This window comes from Lissotriton helveticus, chromosome 4_1, assembly GCF_964261635.1.
Source record: "Lissotriton helveticus chromosome 4_1, aLisHel1.1, whole genome shotgun sequence".
NCBI lineage: Eukaryota > Metazoa > Chordata > Amphibia > Caudata > Salamandridae > Lissotriton > Lissotriton helveticus.
In genome coordinates this window covers 59345683-59364830 of record NC_136063.1, presented here as the reverse complement: position 1 = coordinate 59364830, position 19148 = coordinate 59345683, and the positions used below count along the sequence as shown (strand labels likewise).

At 44.4% G+C, this 19148-nt stretch overlaps 1 protein-coding gene across 1 annotated transcript in view; it reads left to right on the top strand.

The window, feature by feature from the left end:
- Positions 1–19148, top strand: part of LOC144827858 (uromodulin-like) — a 167684-nt gene that overhangs the window by 36290 nt on the left and 112246 nt on the right. Inside the window, exon 3 of the mRNA XM_078686023.1 lies at positions 3800–4017. Coding sequence (XP_078542149.1) covers positions 3800–4017 — 218 coding nt within the window. The remainder of the gene's footprint in view (positions 1–3799; positions 4018–19148) is intronic.

Here is a 19148-nt window from a genome sequence, read left to right as displayed (position 1 = left end):
ACATAGGCTCAGGCTTGAAGTTTCCGATTGTCTTTGACTTCTTCCCATAATATCTGGGACATTTGGTTTTCATGATCATTTTTTATTCGGTTCCACACTTTAAGGGCTTGACCTTTTCTTGCAATCAGCTGGGTATTTATCCGAAATTCCAAACTCACCTGCGCTTGCGAGGCATTGTTCGGTAGGCGAAATAAGATCTTATACATTTTAGCAACTGCGTTATTAAATATCTCCGCATCTTTCCCGTTTAATACCTCACAGCTGTATGTCAGGGTAGGTAGTAATTTGGCTGATATGATCTTTAGTAAAGGACAATAGGACAATGCAGGTAGGGTTTTTTGTATAATCCTAAATGCTGCAAACAAACTATTAGCTTTCCTGATAATATCTTTTTTCTCCTGGAGAAAGTTTCCATCGTCATTAAATACAACTCCAAGGTACCGGTAGGAATCAACCTGTTCTAATTGAGTTTGTTCTAATGTCAATTTGCATTTATTTTTAAATGTTGTATTTTTTGTAACTACCATTACCTTGGTCTTAGTTTTGTTTATTACCATTTAATTTTCTTTTGCGTACATTGATATACGATCAATGAATCTTTGCAGGCTCACTTTAGTTTGACTTAATAGTACAACATCATCTGAGTACAACAGATTAGATATTTGCTTTCCAGCTAGCCTCGGTGAATGTGCATTAACTTCATTCAGAATAATAGTGAGATCTGCTAGAAATAGATTAAAAAGCAGTGGAGCAAGGACGCACCCTTGCTTTAATCCTTCCTTCGTATGTATTTCGTTAGTCAGTGTTCGACCATCACCAATTCTTACCCAGGCCCAATTGTCAGAGTACAATAATTGTATCATTATTAGTAGTAATTCTGGTATTCCTTGATCCTTGAGTTTCATCCAGAGTAGGTGCCTGTTCACGCAGTCGAATGCCGATTTGAAATCGACAAAGCAAAAATAGAGGGGTTGCTTAGCTAAAAGCGCCTTATCCATTAAAACTGATAGGATTTTTATGTTTGTGGAAGTTCCTAGACCTTTAATAAACCCAGTTTGATTTGGGGGTAATACCCGCTTCTCCTTATCCCAGTCTGTTAAACTTGATAGTAATAGCCCGGCAAACAATTTTGCATCAGTATCTTGGAGAGTAGTCAGACGATAATTCTCCGGTAATTGCCAGTTTCCTTTCTTATAGATAGGAGATATTAATGATCCTCTCCACGATTTCGGTATTTGCCCAGATTGTACAACTTCATTAAAAACCTATGTCAAATATGCAGTCCATAAGTCTGGATCTTCTTTGTAGAGAGCAAACGGGATGCCATTTGGTCCTGGTGCTCCATCTTTTTGTTTCTTTATTAAATTGCTCACTTGACTTTCTGTAATAACAATTTCCAGATCACATTCTAGGTCTGTTTCAACCATCATTGTCTGCCCGTCTCTCTGAACATTTATTCTAGATACAAAGTTTCGTTTTTTTTAAGGAATGTAAACCATTCATCTTCAGTTAATGCAGATGCTACCACAGATTTATTGGGCCTGCTTAATCCATTAATAGTTTTCCAAAACTCCCTTGAGTTTGCTTGATTACAAGCATAAAAGATTTTTGTCCACAATTCTTGCCTGATTTTATTTTTTTGTTCCAAATTAATTTCCTCAAATTATTATTGACAATTTTTAGTATTTTTTTATTTCTTCATTATTTGGGCGCTTAGTTAACTGTTTCCTAAGCCTTTTACGTGTCTGCCTAACTTTTTTGATAGCATGCGGGAGTTTGATATTAGTATCACTTTTTTCCAATTGAGTCATTTGTTTTTTCTGTTCACAAGAAGAGGCATCATACGATTTAACTATTTTCTGCGTGAAATGTTCCCACTGCTTAATTGCAGACCGCGTGATGTACATTACGGAATACACACAGTGAAAACTTTGGCAGTGACAACTTTGGCAGGCAGGAGCAGTTGGATAACAGTTAGGTAGATAACAGTTGGGTGCAATAATTGTTCTTAAAAGGGAATGGAGCGGCGGACATTTCACGAACAGCTAGATAGCAGTTTGTGACGAGCTTTGAAGGGATTATCTCATACATGTGGGCAATCCCCTGAGTGTCTGACTGATCTCAGTATTAAAAAAGCTAACAACTAACAAATCAGTTCTGGTCGCTCTGGCTGACTGGCAAATGCAGATATTAATATATTATTCGCTCTCTTTTGCCTGACCTTAAGATGGAGGCACCCTGATAATACCTGCTGTATTGAAATGCAATGCATCCCAATAGCGAACAGAGGTGCTGTAATGTTCTGTAAGGTGATGTGATGATATCTACACAGTGTGCATGACTCTACAGTTTCTAGAGAGCACCTCTAACATCCACATTTAATACATGTATCCTACTGCCTGACCCTAAGATGGAGGCAACCTGCAATGCTTAACTCAAGGGAAAGACATCCCATGACCAGTTCTATTAGTACTATCATTACTGCTAGCTGTTCATAGAGCGCAATCGTCAAACTAGTGGTCCAGTGTCCAGTGCACCGCAAGTTTTCCGGTCAAAGAGATACACTAACCTTGTACCCTTATGTTTATTATTATAACGGCTCAAACAACATATGAACCAAAATAAGATATCAAAAACAAAGGACAAGTGGCATTCCATTATGGCAGAGAAAGATCCAAAAGGGAGTCTAAAAAGATTGAAATCTGACCCACCATCACCGGACTCTCCATTCAAATCCTAGAAAGATATGAGCAAGCAAGATATGAACGCAACCATGGAGACAATCTTAATGAAACTTGCCGTAGTGCATGAGATAGCTAAATCCACTAAAGAAAACACAGACACCATGCAAGTCGAGATTTCCACCATTCGAAAATACATAAGGGAAGCAAACCGCAAAATTGCTGAAGCGGAGAACAGAGTCAGTCAGCTGGAAAATGAAACGGTCACAATGAAACAAGAAATGGTCACAATGAAAAAATCAGTCACAAACCTAGATCTAAACACTCAAGCTTTTAACAAATAGATTGTAGAATTGAAGGATAGAAATAGAAGGGGGAATCTCCGCATTTTTGGAATCCCTGAAGGAAGTGAAGATGAGGTTGGTTCCTGCTTTTTGTTTCTAGAGAAATGGCTGCCACATATGACGAAAATAAAATTCGACAAACCGCTGGAATTTGAAACTTTATACGTTTTACTGTCATGGCTATCATCTCGTTCAGCTTTTGTAAAGGAGTTGTGGAAGGGAGGTATTTCTTACCTCACATATTGATCTTCTAAATCTCATGCACTGACCTACATTGTGAAGGCTTGCCCTTGGAATTAATTCCTAAAATGCACTTCTCAAGTCAGGCGAATGGCTGACTGGATGAGTCTAAAAGCCCTTTTCTGTATGCCTATGTATACGCATGTGAATACCTATGCTGTGTGTTGTTTACTGTGTGGAGTTTGAGTGTGAGTAATAGGAATTATAGGAATTATAACGAGATCTAAAGGGAGGCAGTGAAACAGTTACAAAAATACAAGTAGTCTAACTAGGTTTCCATGTCTTCCCCCTCATCTCGACCACTGACCTCCGGTGGCGTCTGTGATGTACTTACACATGAGCACCTTACTTTAAGAGAAAGGCTGTGCTCAGTGTAAATATGCTGTAGCATTGAGGCAGAAAAACCCGGTGTGCAGTTGGTGGTTATCGTGTTTGATTGTGAGCATACCGATTAGAAAGGGTGTGTCTTACAGAACTGTAAACTACAGGAGTCCATGCATGTGATTATTTCTCACCAGTCGTGTTTTGTTGCAGGTCGCAATGACATCGTTCCCACTGTGCAGTGTGAAGCTTCAGCAATGACATTGTCTCTCAACAAGTGCCTCCTGGAGAGGTTCAATTACAGCTTCCCACAGATGCATTTTGAGGATACGAACTGCACAGCCACAACTTATGTGCAGCTGGAGGGAAATGAACGGGTGATCCAAGTTAAAGCCATTCCACGGGCAGGATGGTGTGGAAATGAGATGGTGGTAAGAAAGGATACACTGTGTGCATTTCAGGCCTTTCAGTTAGTAAAGGTGGCTGTTGTCATATAACATATTTACTTCAGTGCAGAAAGTAAATGAGAAGTAATGCATTGTGTAGTGGTGTTCTTCAACTCTTTCCTAAATTGGAGCAGCGCTGGGGTGGTCCTGAAGTAGACAGGGTTGTTGCTCCAGATCCTGGGTGCATGACATAAATGGCCTTCTCGCTTGTTTTTTCTTTTTTATACTTCTAAGTCTGCAGCCTGATGGTTTCCTGGCTGCAAGTTTACCACAAATACCCAATTATGGTGAGCCTGTCTACAAGATAAGTGAGGGTGATGGTTGTGATGGTTTTGTGAGTAATGCATCTGGATCAGAAGATGTTGTGGTTGGCAAGGAGAGTCAATGGAGTTCCATTAGCATGGTGGTGATCATGTTTTTTCAGGCTCTGCAAGAGTCTTGCTGCGGTGCGTAGAATGCCTTTAAGCGGTGCCAGTGCAGATTCTGATAAGCCATGGAGCAGAGAGTAAACATTATCCAGATGCAAGAGCACTACGATTCAAACAACAATTCTGATGTCACTTTCTGAGAGAGCTGGTTCCAGTCCATCTTTTTTATTGATAATGTGCTCCTTGAGGGAGACATTGATGTCCAGGGTGAATTCAAGTGACTTGGCATTCGGGTAAGCTCGGATTCGAAATTATTAAGGTTCATGTTATTATAATGTCATGTCATACCAAGTTTGTAGGCTTTCTTGTTTTTTGTTCTTGACAAATAATGCAAATTCTGTCATGGTTGGGTAGAGCTTCCGGTAAGTGCTGAACATCCACGTCTGGATGATGTGCAGGCAATGTTTGAGGCTTTGGTTGTCTGAATAAAAGGAAACTTTAAAATAGAGCATAATGGTGCATTTTTGTGGTTTCTAGCCCATCAAGCTCCATGTGGGATCTAACAGCTGGTAGACACTCAGCAGATTCAAGGCTTGTGCAGGTGAGATCTAGCAGTTGTTAGATACTCATTAGAGTTAGATCTACTTCATGTGCAATCAAAGTAAAACTAGACACTCAGCAGATGTGCGGCTGCTAAATGGGAGATCTGGCAGCTGTTAAATACACATCAGACTCACAGCTACTTCATGTGGGCTCAAATAGCTGGTAGACACTCAGCAGATGCACGGTTGCTGCACCTGCGGTCTAATAGCTGCTAAATGTTCACTATTATAGCAATATAGCCCACTGTAGAGGACAATACAAGCCATTAAATGCCTGTTCCAGCATGAAAGGCCTGATCCAAAGGCTTTCCCTCATCCCTTGGGTCTTAATTTAGAAGTCGCTTGCTTTCGGTAACACGCTTTTTGGTAGATACTAATTCTAACTGCTGTTTCCTCACCTTTAAAATATCTCCAAGGGCAAGACTTTTTTCAGAAATGCACCTGTGAGCCACTAGATGGTGCCACATGGCTCCTTATTGAATTCATACTACCCTGAAGAGCGTGGTTTGTTGCTGCTTTGTTTATCCCATCCGTAAAATTGCTCACCGCCATACCCACCTCATTATTTGATTCATGGGCGTGCTCTTCAACAGAACCTCAAGCTCACCTCTGTCTATTTTCTGCCGTGGGCGGTACTTTAGAGCTTAGGCAAGTTTGGAGGGGTGGCAGTTGTTTTCTGGTACCACTACATTGAAAAAAATTGCTCTGTGATCTGTTCACATTAGTGGTAAGACTTTATGAGCAATCATTTACAATGCTTTAGGTCTCGCTTTTGGGAGAGTTTAAGCTATTGGTATTGTAAATAGCAATCTTTTTTATTAATCTGTTTTGATAATTAACACATAAATAAAAGGCATTGCCATTTATGATGCCAATAGCTCAAACTCTTGCACATGCGAGACCTATTTCACTTCAAAGAAGCGACCGACATAGTCTTGGGCTGCTTGGAAAGTGAAAGCGTTTATGGCGTGCTGAATGTTGCAGGAAAGCATGCCATGCCTGCAGACGGAGAAACACATTAAAGAAAATGATGCTTACAGAATAAATAAAACCTACAGTGTAACAACAGAAGTAAAAGGGCCAGTTCTCTTGGGGGCGTTACAAATGAAGACACGGCGGGAATAACAATCCTCTTAACGAATCAGAAGCCAGCATTTACAAAGGACAATGACACAAGCCAATGGAAAATATGGATGGAGAGTGGGCGGGCTTCAAATCCATTCTTGAATACAGCATGCCTCACAGAGCAGTGTATGCGCTGCCCAGGATCGACCTAAAAATGAGTCTGCATACATGACAATACTGCCTGATGGCTCCATATGCCAGCGCTGCTGTGTTTTCTCTTTCTCCGGAGGATGTGTGTTTTTCAAGTCTGGTCTGACAGCCTAGCTGACTGAAGATCTCTCTCTACCCGCGGATGGTGCTGGCTGAAAGGCATAGACGACCGCGTATCAAGGCGGAGTTCATCCCACTGGGGATTGAGGGCACTTATCCTTCTGAATTTTGTCATTCTACTGTCATTTATTGAGGTGACTTGATGCTGTTTTGATGATAGATTTTAGGTGAACCATTGTTCTTGGCCCAGCTTGTGAACTGACTTTTGCTGAAGACTAATATGCCTGTTTGTGTGATTTAAAGAGCCCCGAAAAAGTTCTCTAGGCTATTTGCCGAACTGAACGACACACGTTGGCTGCCTGTTTGTGAAACCTTGTGTAAATTTGAAAATAAAGAATTGAAAGAAATATAAAAAGACTGAATAAGCTCTTTTTGTTCAAGCACACTGCTCTACATGTAAATGTTGCAGATCTATTGTTGTCAATGTCTTAAAATACCTGATAAGGACTTTGGCTCTGCCCAGATGACTATTTTTGTTTTCACCTCATGCTGTATTATCAGCCTAAGGTATTTTATGCCCCCTATGTAGGCACAAGGCATTATTTCACATCTAAAAAGGATAACATATGTTGAATACTAAAATCAATCCTGTTTTTTTTGTTTTTTAACAACAGCAGAGTTTTCCAAATCTTTTAGTCAGGAAATGTATCACAGACAAATAGACATATATGTTTTCGACAAACAGCCTTGAAAGCACACAACCCACCTGCTTTATAACAAAACACACATTGGCAATGCAAATGGTTTTAATGTGGGAACGCATCAAAATATAGGCATACACAAATGCAGTTTGCATTTATCGGCACCTTAACGTCAGGCCTGTTGAGTTTGCCAATGCTTGTTTGCACTCATGGCATCTGGCAAAATGGAAGACGCTTATAATGGTGTCCCACATTGGGTTTTTGACCCGGGACCCACAGAAACATTGAACAGCCGATCTCCAAAACGTGCACTGGAGAGATACAATAGTCAACACTGCTGCACTTCAACACTAAGGATGCCTTACCCTGCGCCTTCCTACATCATTTCTGTGGCATGCATCCGTCATGCTGCACCACTGTCGCCTGCACATGCGCACACGGCACGCCTCTGTGGGCAAGATAACAGCACACAAGTGACAGCAAGCACCCACAGTAAAGAAACAGAAGGAGGTGGTGCAAATAGTTTTTGCCATTTTACATACTGAAACAACAGTTTTAACCCACTGACCCAACTTAAACAAGACTGATATGCTAACTGAAAAGAAATCTTTGAAAATGGAAACATTTAGAACATTTTGTAACATTTAATGGCCAGAATGCGGGCTACTAGTGTCTGTGTAGCGCCCAGACCCTTGTGAAGAAGACAGAAGAAGTTTAGCCCATCATTTAATCTTAACTCTTTGAGGAATTGTTTCCTTTGTTCACTATGTCTCTGTATTTTTCCTTTAATTAAAAAGAAATACAATCCAAGAGAGGCCAGAGTAGGGGGAGGATCACCCTGCAGTGTCCCCGGGGAGCTGTCTGTCTGCATGGGAACTCTTCACGACTGACAGCTCCATCTAAGCCCTCTGTTATCATTGAAAAGGCCTTTTTGCAGAGTCGGGCCAGTCGAGGGCTTTTGGTTTGATGGCCCCAGGGGGAGAGAGAGAAAACAAAATCGCCGTTTTCAGTGCAAGATATCAGCAAAATAAAAGTGCTGGGAGGCGATAAAAAAAACATATTTAAGGGCAAATTCTACTCACCCCCAGAAAAAAAAATACTGGACGCCCACCCATTGTTTTTAACTTTAATCCATTTTATCAACAAGATTAGGAGTGCTGCTTTGAAAGAGTGGTTAGCTATTCGAGAAACGTGCCAAATGTTACTTATTTAGAAAGTGAAACTGTATGCTTAGTCGAAAACGCCATGGGGGGAATATCACATGAGAGCGAATGCTAGGGCTGAGCTAACTGTAGCCTAATCCTTTGACCCGGAGGAGTTTGGAAAGACTTGAGTAAGAATTCTTTTTTTTCTGTCTGCCTCTCTCTCTTTCCCTTTCCTTGTTTCAGACGCGTTGTTTTTTTTTTCTCTTGTATGCCTTTTCTTCCTCTCACAACAGCCTCAGTTTTAAGGTAGGGTGACTAGATGTCCCGGATTTCCCCAGACGGTCCCCGTTTTTGGAGAAGTGTCCCAACATTTTTCTCCAAATTGTACAAATGTCCCGGTTATTGGGTAGTGCCAGGGTTATGTCCTGGTTTTTAAGGGAGGGTCAGGTGAACCTGCATGTTCATCACAGTGTTGTGCAGGCTCACATTTCGACCGGCTCTCTTAGAAACGGGAGAGCGTTCAATTCTTTAAACTCTCCTGCTGAGCTGTTTCGCCTCTTTTTAGCAGCACAGCAGGATTTAACGAGGGGTGAATCGGGCGGCAGAGACCATAGGGTAAGCCAGGTCCACCAGCAGCCGGACCCTGGAGCTCTTCCCAGAATAGGAGGGCTAAAGTAATGAAGGAAAGTGGTCACCAGTAGGTAGTTAAAGTTAGGACCTAGTTTCCATAGGAAATCCGCAACATTCTATTTGGAATAACTTTGGCGCCAGTGGACGAATCTTCGTGAAATTCTCCAAGAAGATGGCCCGCTCCGATCCTATCCTGAAAGTTTGGGGTGATTCATCAAGCGGGGGCCGAGTAAAAATGGGGGTCCCAAAACATGTATTTCCCTTGCAATTTTCCATAGGGACATTTAGCCGTGGCTACAGCTCGAGCTGCTGAACGGAATTAAACCAAATTTGGCAAAATGGTAGAGTCTGATTCGCAGATCACGCTTTTGCTTAAATGGTGTAAATCCCACCAGTAGTGAACCTGCGTGTTAATCGCTGTGTTGTGCAGGCTCACATTTTGACCTGCTCTCTTAGAAACGGGAGAGCGTGCAATTCTTTAAACTCTCCTGCTGTGATGGGTGAATTGGGGCGGCAGAGGCCATAGGGTAAGGCCAGGTCCACCAGCAGTCGGACCCTGGAGCTCTTCCCAGAACAGTGGGTAAAGTAATGAAGGAAAGTGAAAATATTTTTTAAAAGAACACACATCTAAATATATATATATATATATATATTTGTATATAAGAAGCCCTGAGCCCTCAGACCTAATAGGACATTTAGGCCTAGATGTAGGTAAATGTGAATTACCGATTCATAAATACCGAATTTTACCAATTCGGTATTCATGAATCGGTAATTCAAATGTAGTTAGAAAATCGGTAACAAATACTGAATCGGTAAGATTCGGTATTTACCGATTCTGTAATTACAGAATCGGTATTTGCCATTGATTCCTATGGGCCTTGAAGCCCATAGGATTCAATGGCAGTTACCGATTCGGTAATTACAGAATCGGTAAAAATACCGAATTTACAAGGGGGACAGGGTGTCACTTTGACACCCTGTTGCACCCCTGTAACTGGCTTGTGCGCCATGTGGCACACAGACATGCCCTTAGGGCATGTCTGTGTGCCACATGGCACAGGTGTACATGCACAGATGTGCATGTACACAAGAATTCGTTATTTACCATGCAATTGTATTACATGGTAAATAACGAATTCTTAAGGCCCTGTAGCACTGTTAGAAGTGCTACCTACATAGGAAAATACAGATTCTGTAATTTTACCGATCGGTAATTTTACCGATTTGGTAAAATTACCGATTCGGTAAAATTACCAAATCTGCATGTTTTCAGTGCCCCTACATACCAATGTCTAAATACCGGTCGGAAACGGCCGAAAATCGGTATTTTCGGCCGATTCCGACCGGTATTTTGACACCTACATCTGGCCCTTAGTGCTATTTCTATGTCTGTGCCCGTACCGTTTTTTCATTCAGAAAATCTGGTCACCCTATTTTAAGGGCACTGTGGAAAAAAAAGTAAAACGCAGAGGAAGTAACCAAGGTTTTGTTGTGTTTAAGAGGGGATGCAGGGCAGTGCAGGTAAAACTGAGGCTGTTGTGAGACGAAGAAAGGGCATCAAAGATATGGTTTGCACGCTGCGCATTCAAGCCAGGCTGCTGCTCACCTGGCTCTCGCAGTGTTGCAGGGATTCTGCTCATACACAGAACTGTGCCCAGAGACGCAGGACCTCAGTGAATTGTGGTGGACCAAAAACTCACCTCAGTACCTAGAAAGCCTAACCAACTAGCATCAGTGTCTCATCAGCTCTTTGTCCTATAGTAAAGGTACCAATGATTAGACAACCCAGAATATGCGACTTAGGTAACTCTCATGAATGGTGGAAATCGAGAACACTCTTTAGTTTTATTCTCATGCCAGTCCACAACATGGATAAAAAAAGACACAATAAAGTTTAAAATGTTTATTTTAACGGTGTGCTCTAAGATGCAGTATTTTGATAACAAAAGCAGGCATATGATTAAAAATAATACAATCAGCATTGTTAAAATTCCATAACACACAAAGGGAGAAACCATATTATAATGATAGTGGAAACAGGTCCTATAGTGCCTTGTATGCAACCTCCTTAGCTAGGAACTAGGTTTTATATAATATTAGGAGGTCTCTCAGGGTTCAATGGGGAACCCCATATCTCCAAGATCAGTAGAGATGAATCACATCAGGATCTGCAAAAGCTCTCTCTCTCGGGAAACAGATTTTCTCCAAGTGTTCATGCATGCAGTGCAATATTAAAGGCACTAGAATTTCAGTCAGCCTCAGCTGTGTGCATGTTGTGTCTAGAGCGTGAGCCGATCCGCCCGAATAACAGCTTACATTGTTCTGTTAACCATGGAGGCGTCTGCACACATTTCACAGACAGAGATTGTGGTGTAAGTCTAGAGATGTCAAAAACAAGGTTTTCTCCTGTGAAGCAAAGCCAAGCAATCTAACTTATAATAACAGATACATGCAGTGTTGTGTGCAAAAGCTGCAAAGTGCCCTGCCTTCAGTACAGCAGGGGACGGCTGAGACTGTGGGAGTAGGAATGAGGATGCATTTCCGCCTACCATTGTGTGAAAGTGAAAATGTGCTTGGTGTGCTGAAAACAAAAAAAAATTTGCAAAACATTAAATGCGAGACCTATGGCATGGAAAGAAGTGTCCGCCATTGCCCCGGCTGCTTGAAAAGAGAAAGCACACATGGTGCACTGAATGTAAGCAAAACAGGTCGCGCCTACAGTAAGAGAAACTCAATAAAGAAAATAGTGCTTACAGACTTAAGAACACATACCGTGTAACAACCTAAGAAAAAGGGCCAGTCGCCATGGAAGGGTACAAATGAAGACAAGGCTGTACTAAGGATGGACTCACTGTTATCTCTACTTTCTAAATGAAAATTGAAATCTCCTAGCAAAGTAAAGTTTCGAAATTCTATGCAAAACTCAACAAAATGGATGCTAAGAAGATGTCTTTGGGGCTAGGTGGATGATACAGTGCCAGCTCTCCATTGGAGCATGGGGGCATCGCCTCACTGCTTTTGTGCAGTGCGAGAAGCAGAAACATAAAATGGAAAAACTACCATTTCATGTTTCTGCTTCTCGCACGGCGAGAAAGCAAAAGTGCCTGGTTGGTGGTGGGCGGGTGTGCAGTTCTGCTTGAGGGTAGGAGGGGAGTGGCTTGCCCACTGTTGTGGGCCCTTACTTTTTGTTCGGCCCCGGGACAACCAAACCATTCATGCACACTCTACATTTTCTCTATGTAGCCTAAATACAGAAAATGGCCTCCCTATCGGAGCCCGACTGGGGCACTGTCTGCTACACTGCACCAATCACAATGCTGCCATTGCAGCATTGTGATTGCCTTAGGGGAGCGGAACGGAGTCTGCCTAGGTTAAACGCAGGCCCTGCCCGGAACAGCGGGAGCTGAGGCGGCAGTGTGTGAGGAGTAAGGTATGTTTTTAATTTTATTTTGATTACCGTCCCGCTTTGCCTCACTCCCTCCCAACCCCCGCGTGAAACCCTCCACCACCGGCCCATCTGGCCGGCTGCAACTGAAAATCAGGAGAGTGAAAATTTGATGTTGGATATCATTAGCTCACCATTCTTTTAAAAACGTGCATTCTTGTCTTCTAGACCCGCTACCTTGATTTCAAACAAAATTACAATCACGGTTTAGATCGAAGGAGCTTTTTACAAAATTGCTACTTAAAATAATAATACCTGTAATGCCTGCTTCTTCGTTCCTTTTTTTTACTTAATTGCTAATGTTTTCTTGTCTAAAACTTAATAAAACATGTTGAAATGAAAAAAAAAAAAGAAAAGGCACTTTTCTAAGGAAATAAAGTTTAGCTACTCAAGGTTTATTGGTTATGAATTTATTTTAATTATTCATTGTTTATAAGCATCATAAAATGGGAGGACAACCTTGCAGGTTCAGAAATTTAGTACCGTTTTCAGTAGCAAGTAAATAGTACCCTGTGATACAGCTTTCGCATAAAATATGGATATTTCTTTAAAAAACGGTATCACGTTAAAAGATAAAATATATTGCCCACGGCAATAGGCATCTTTCATCCCCGGTACCTCTGTATTCTGTCCCTTAATCACACGCTAGCTATTCTTATACCCATCGTCTCGACTTTGGTCACTGATGCGCTTGCCTGACGCCACACCCTTAGTCACCACAAGCTTCCTCTACAACCAGCAACGCAGCATTTACCACCCTTATGGTAACTCCAACCACAAATGGCTTTAGGCATAAGCGCCTTTTGCTCTTTTCATCTCTCCTTTCTGTCCCTCCGTGGTCCACACCACCCTGGGATTATTTTCCATTTACCCTTAGAACTGCCTTTCTAACCAGTCCTAATAATGACCCAGACTTCGGCAGGCTGAAACGCCGTCGACTTCAACAGCGTAACTTCTGGCGACCCTCTTACGGACACCATGTCTATTAATGTAAAGCAGTGCTATCTTACCATGTGCTTCTACATATGATTTTTAATATGTCCAACCTGTTTTAATTGATTCCAATACAAGCAACCTTTACATGCATATGTCTCCCTGTGTTTCTCCCCGTTCGGATTGTATCCATTGCAATTGATTAAGCTACCTTTTTCTGATAGATACATCTGCCGTGTGGATTCCTCACCTTGTGAATATCCCCCTTGCGCCAGCAACGTTCGGAAATTTTCTTCGTAGTACGCCGACGTGGGCGACGTCACAGGAGCACGGCATCGCGCGCGACTCCGTCTGACGTCACCGACCCCATATCAGGCCCACGCCGGCGTGATGACGTCAGTTCCCTTTTTTCCGCGTCTTCGACGCTAACGGATCTTCTGAGATACTTAGTATCTAGCTATTATTTAATTGTCACTGTTTCTCTTTTACGACTTAATTCTTCACCGAAGATGTCGTCGAGGAAAACAGGCTTTAAGCAATGTAGGTCTTGTGCCCGCATGATGTCTATCACTGACCCACATAAGGATTGTTTGTGGTGTCTTGGTTCGGATCACGACGTTAAAAACTGCAGTTCCTGTTTTAAAATGAACCCAAAGGCGCTTCGGGAGCGTGAAGCTAAACTACTTTTAGCGAAGGTAAAACAGGATACTGGAAGATATTCGAGATCGACGTCGAGACGATCGAAGTCGAAGCAAAGGTCTCGATCGAAGTCGAGATCGGCGTCGAGATCCAGAGCGGGTTCGAGATCTGGGGAGGAGTCGAGATCTAAAGCGAAGTCAAGATCCAGAGAAAGATCTAGATCTAGATCTAAGTCGACTTCAGGTCATGCTTCGAGCTCCTCGAGGAGAAAACATAAGAGGAGGAAGCACAGTTCAAGACAGTTCAGGGAAGGAATCCTCTGACTCGAAGAAAAAGTCTCACATACACCGTAAGGACTTTGTCTCTCCTTCACCTGTCTTGTCAATCGAAGGTTCTCCGACTCCGGAACCTGAACCGAATCCGGTATCCTCACATCCTTCGGAACATGAAGAGGAAGAGGAGATGATTCCTCAGACTCCTGCTCCAATGGAGACTCCTGCAGACCCAGAAGGTCAGAGTGAGAATGTCTCGGAACGGCCTCCGTTGGAACATCCGGTAGGTCCGTACCCTCCATTTCCTGGTCCTGGTCAGGATCCCTCGCATTTTCTCAATGCGATGTTTGGAGTATATTCCAGGGCGATGTACCCCGCTGGAGCGCCTGTTGGTCCCATGGGTCCATTATCGTACAATCTGGGTATTCCACAGTCGTACGCCCCAGCTCCATTTATGCCTTTTATGCCGGCGCCTCTTCCACCTTGGCTCGGTACGGCTCCACCGAGGTCTTCGACTCCGCATACGGCTTCGCCGACTCCGGATCGACCTCGTAGTCGAGATCGAGGTACCACACCTGTCCATGATTCTCATCCTACTGCTCCGGCTCCTCGATCGACGTCGGAACCGGCTCCGTCGGAGTCGTTACCGAATCCGTCGACTTCGATTCGATTGGAGTGGTCGAGACGAAGAGCTCAGCGTCTTCTCGAACAAAGGGATGATGAAAGTTCTGATGTGGAGGAAGGCGAACTTCCTGATCATGATGATGATTTCGATGAACTTCGGGATGCTAGTGGTCTGGAACTCTCTCCCGAGTGGGGTCTACCTTCGGCTTCGGATGCTCCATCTAGGGATGTGGCTCCCAATCACGTGGTTATTAAGAAGGCTGCTGATCTTCTCAACTTGAAGCTGCCCAAAGTTGAGTACAAGCCCAACATCCTTACTGAAGTCTTGCACTCTCCCTCTTCAATTGTGGAACCTACACTGCCATTTACTGATGCCTTGACTGATCCAATTAAAGAGGTTTGGAAGAGACCATTATCTGCTCCTGCAGTTTCGAGAGCTATTGCAAGACGCTATAGGGTGGCTCCTGATGACCCTGCATTCCTTTCTTCACATCCATCTCCGGAAAGTCTTGTGGTACAGGCGGCTCGCTCTAATAGGGTTGCAGGCTCTTTCCCTCAAGTGCCAGCTGACAAAGAATCAAAGAAGTTAGATCAGTCTGCGAAGAAGACTTTCTCTTCTGGGAGCATGTCTCTTAAGTCAACAAATGCTACTTGCCTTTTAGGAAGGTATGTACATGCTCTGATGGACTCAGTGAAGCAATTGTCACCTAAACTTCCTGAGGAAGATAGGAAAAACGTTAATGAAGTAATCTCTGACACTCAAGCTGCTGCGCGCATGGTCATTCAGAGCGGCATGGACACTGTGGATTCTGTTGCTAGAATTATGGGTTCCTCTATTGCGACCAGGAGGGCCGCATGGTTAAAGTCCTCGGATTTCTCTGCGGATGTGCAGTCTACATTGCTGGACTTGCCTTTTGAAGGAACTGGCCTTTTTGGTAAAAAGGCTGATGTAGCCTTGGAAAGGTTTAAGGACAGCCATGCCACTGCAAGATCTTTGGGTCTACAGATGAGAGGGTCGACGACTAGAAAATTCAGAGGATTTGGTAGATCTTCTTTTCGTCCCTTCAAGCAGGGTCAATAACAGCAGCAGCAGCAGCAGAACCCTCTATATAAGTCCTATAGAGGTAGACAAAAGGGTCGTGGACGTGGACGTCAAGTCTCCTCTTCCTCCACTTCCTCCAATAATGCCCAGCCCCCACCCGCATCAGCAAAGCAGCCCTAGATCTACCATTCTGGATCATGTAGGGCCAGTAGGGGGTCGGCTTACTCATTTTCTACGAGATTGGGAATCGGTTACATCAGATCTTTGGGTTCTCAATCTCGTAGAGAATGGGTATGCTCTTCCTTTTCAGGAGTTCCCTCCCAATTACCCTCCTTGCCAAGGTTTTTGTTCAGAGGGCCACCTGCTTCTCCTGCAGGAGGAAGTCCTGGCACTGTTTCGAAAGGGTGCAATAGAGGTGGTTCCAGAGTAGGAGAGGGGTCAAGGGTGCTACTCCCGGTATTTCTTGATTCCCAAGAAGGATGGCAGGCTTCGGCCGATCCTGGATCTCAGGGTTTTGAACCTCTATCTCAAGCAGGAGAAGTTCAAAATGCTCACCCATGCTCAGGTTCTTCTTGCGCTGATGGAAGAAGACTGGATGGTGTCAATCGACTTGCAGGATGCGTATTTTCACATCCCAATCCTGAAGTCGCACAGGAAGTATCTCCGTTTTACGGTGGGATCGCAGCACTACCAGTTTGCGGTCCTTCCCTTTGGACTTACTACTGCGCCTCGAGTTTTCACCAAGGTGATGGCAGTGGTGGCTGCGCATCTCAGAAGGTCAGGGATTCCTGTATTCCCTTATCTAGACGACTGGCTGATCAAAGCAGAGTTGCCGGAGAAGGTGCTCCATCATCTGCAAGAGACAACTCAGTTGTTACACAGGGTGGGTTTTTCGATAAACGCACCCAAATCTCACCTGGTGCCCTCCCAGCGCAACCTGTTCATAGGTGCGGTACTGGACACTACTGTATGTCGTGCATTCCCTCCACCTCAAAGGATTCACGACATTCAGGAGATGATTCCTTTATTCTACAATGGAGCGGTTGTTCCGGTCCTGAAGGTCCTTCGTCTGCTCGGTCTGATGGCTTCTTGCATTCTGTTGGTCAGTCATGCACGCTGGCATATGAGGGCACTCCGCAGGCAGTGGTATCAGCACAACGGAGATCTCAGGGAGTCAGTGAAGATCTCCAGAGAAGCTGCAGCGGATCTGTCTTGGTGGGGCGTGGAAGGCAATCTGTCGCAAGGAAAGCCCTTTCAACTGCCTCCATCAGTGGCCACAGTGATAACGGATGCATCCACTCTCGGGTGGGGTGCTCATCTGGGAGACCTGGAGGTCAAGGGTTTTTGGTCTCCGGAAGAGAGGTTGTTTCACATCAACCTTCTGGAATTGAGGGCGATACGTTTGGCGCTCAAGGCCTTCCTCCCTTCCCTTCGCGGTCGTTCGGTTCAAGTCCTGACAGATAACATGACTGCGATGTGGTATATTAACAAGCAGGGAGGAGTAGGGTCGCAGTGTCTCTGCAGAGAGGTTCAGGACCATCAGATTTGTCTGGTGGCAAATCATCTGGCCGGAGTTCTGAACGTTCGTGCGGACAGTCTCAGTCGGCAGTTCTCTGCCGACCACGAGTGGAGGCTTCACCCGGAGGTTGTTCACGACATCTTTCAGATGTGGGGGACTCCTCGGGTGGATCTATTCGCCACTCGCGAGAATGAGCACTGCCTGTCATTCTGCAGTCTCCAGTATCCGATGCAAGGAGCCTTGGGGGACGCGTTTCAGTTGAGTTGGGGAAATCAACTCCTTTACGCGTTTCCTCCCATACCCTTGATTCCTCGGGTTCTGAGGAAGATTCGTCAAGACCGGGCCCAAGTCATATTGGTCGCCCCGGATTGGCCAAGAAGGGTGTGGTATTCGGACCTACTCCACCTCTCCTCTCACCCGCCGCTCCGTCTCCCTCACAGGGCAGACCTTCTCTCTCAGATGGAGGGGCAGGTTCTACACCCCCACCTCCAGACATTACACCTTCATGCCTGGAGATTGAACGGGGCAACTTGAGTTCTTTTTCTCTCCCTCACGATGTGGTGGATGTCATTCTCTCTGCCAGGCGTGACACCACTAAGTCCATCTACTCCTATAGGTGGTCGAAATTTGTTTCTTGGTGCAGGGAGAGAGATATTGACCCTTTGAAGGCTCATTTATCTAATATTTTACAATTTGCTCTTTGTCTGGCGCAGCAAGGTTTGACTGTGGCTACAGTCAAGGGGTATCTTTCGGCCTTATCGGCGTTTCTCTGTTTGCCGGATCAGCCCTCTCTCTTTAAATCTCCGGTGGTTTTAAGATTCTTGAGGGGTCTCATAAATATGTTCCCTCCTACCCCTTTTATTGTTCCTCACTGGGATTTGAATCTTGTGCTGACCTTTTTAATGGGTTCTCCCTTCGAGGGTAAGTGAGCTTCAAGCTCTAAGTTCTAAACCCCCATTCCTGACCATTCATGCTGAAAGGATGGTTCTTAGGACCAGGGCTGCTTTTCTGCCTAAGGTGGTGACTCCTTTTCATCTTGGGCAGTCCATTACCCTTCCTACCTTCTATCCTCCCCCACATCCTTCCAAGGAGGAGGAGAGACTGCATCGCCTGGACCCTAAGAGGGCGGTGTCTTTCTATCTGGACAGGACTAAAGACTTCCGGATGGACGACCAGCTGTTTGTTGGTTTTGCTGGCTGCAAGACGGGCAGAGCGGTGCACAAGCGCACTCTTTCCAGGTGGATAATCCTGTGCATCAAGATCTGCTACTCCCTTGCGGGTAAGGACCCTCCTGAGGGTATTAGAGCACATTCAACTAGGGCAAAGTCTGCAACATCTGCTTTGTCTAGGGGTGTACCTGTTGAGGATATTTGCAGGGCCGCGACTTGGGCCTCCCTCCACACTTTCGCGAAGCATTACTGCTTGGATACCGAGGTGAGGAGGGATGGCCACTTCGCGCGCTCTGTCCTCCAAGATTTCCTGGTGTAGCAGAGTGGACACCCTCCTCCGGGAGTGGGGACTGCTGTGGGAATCTATTTACAAGGTGAGGAATCCACACGGCAGATGTATCTATCAGAAGAACAAGTTACTTACCTTCGGTAACGCTTTTTCTGGTAGATACTATATCTGCCTGTGGATTCCTCACTGACCCACCCGCCTCCCCGTTGTCCACTCTGCTATACCTGGTCTTTCTGTATATATGGTTTATACTATTGTATTGATTTTGTTCTATATGTACTGTGTACATTGTATATTTGCATATTTGCTATTGTTGGTCCGTCCGTGTGCCTCGAAGGCACGGAAAAAAGGGCGGAACTGACGTCATCACGCCGGCGTGGGCCTGATATGGGGTCGGTGA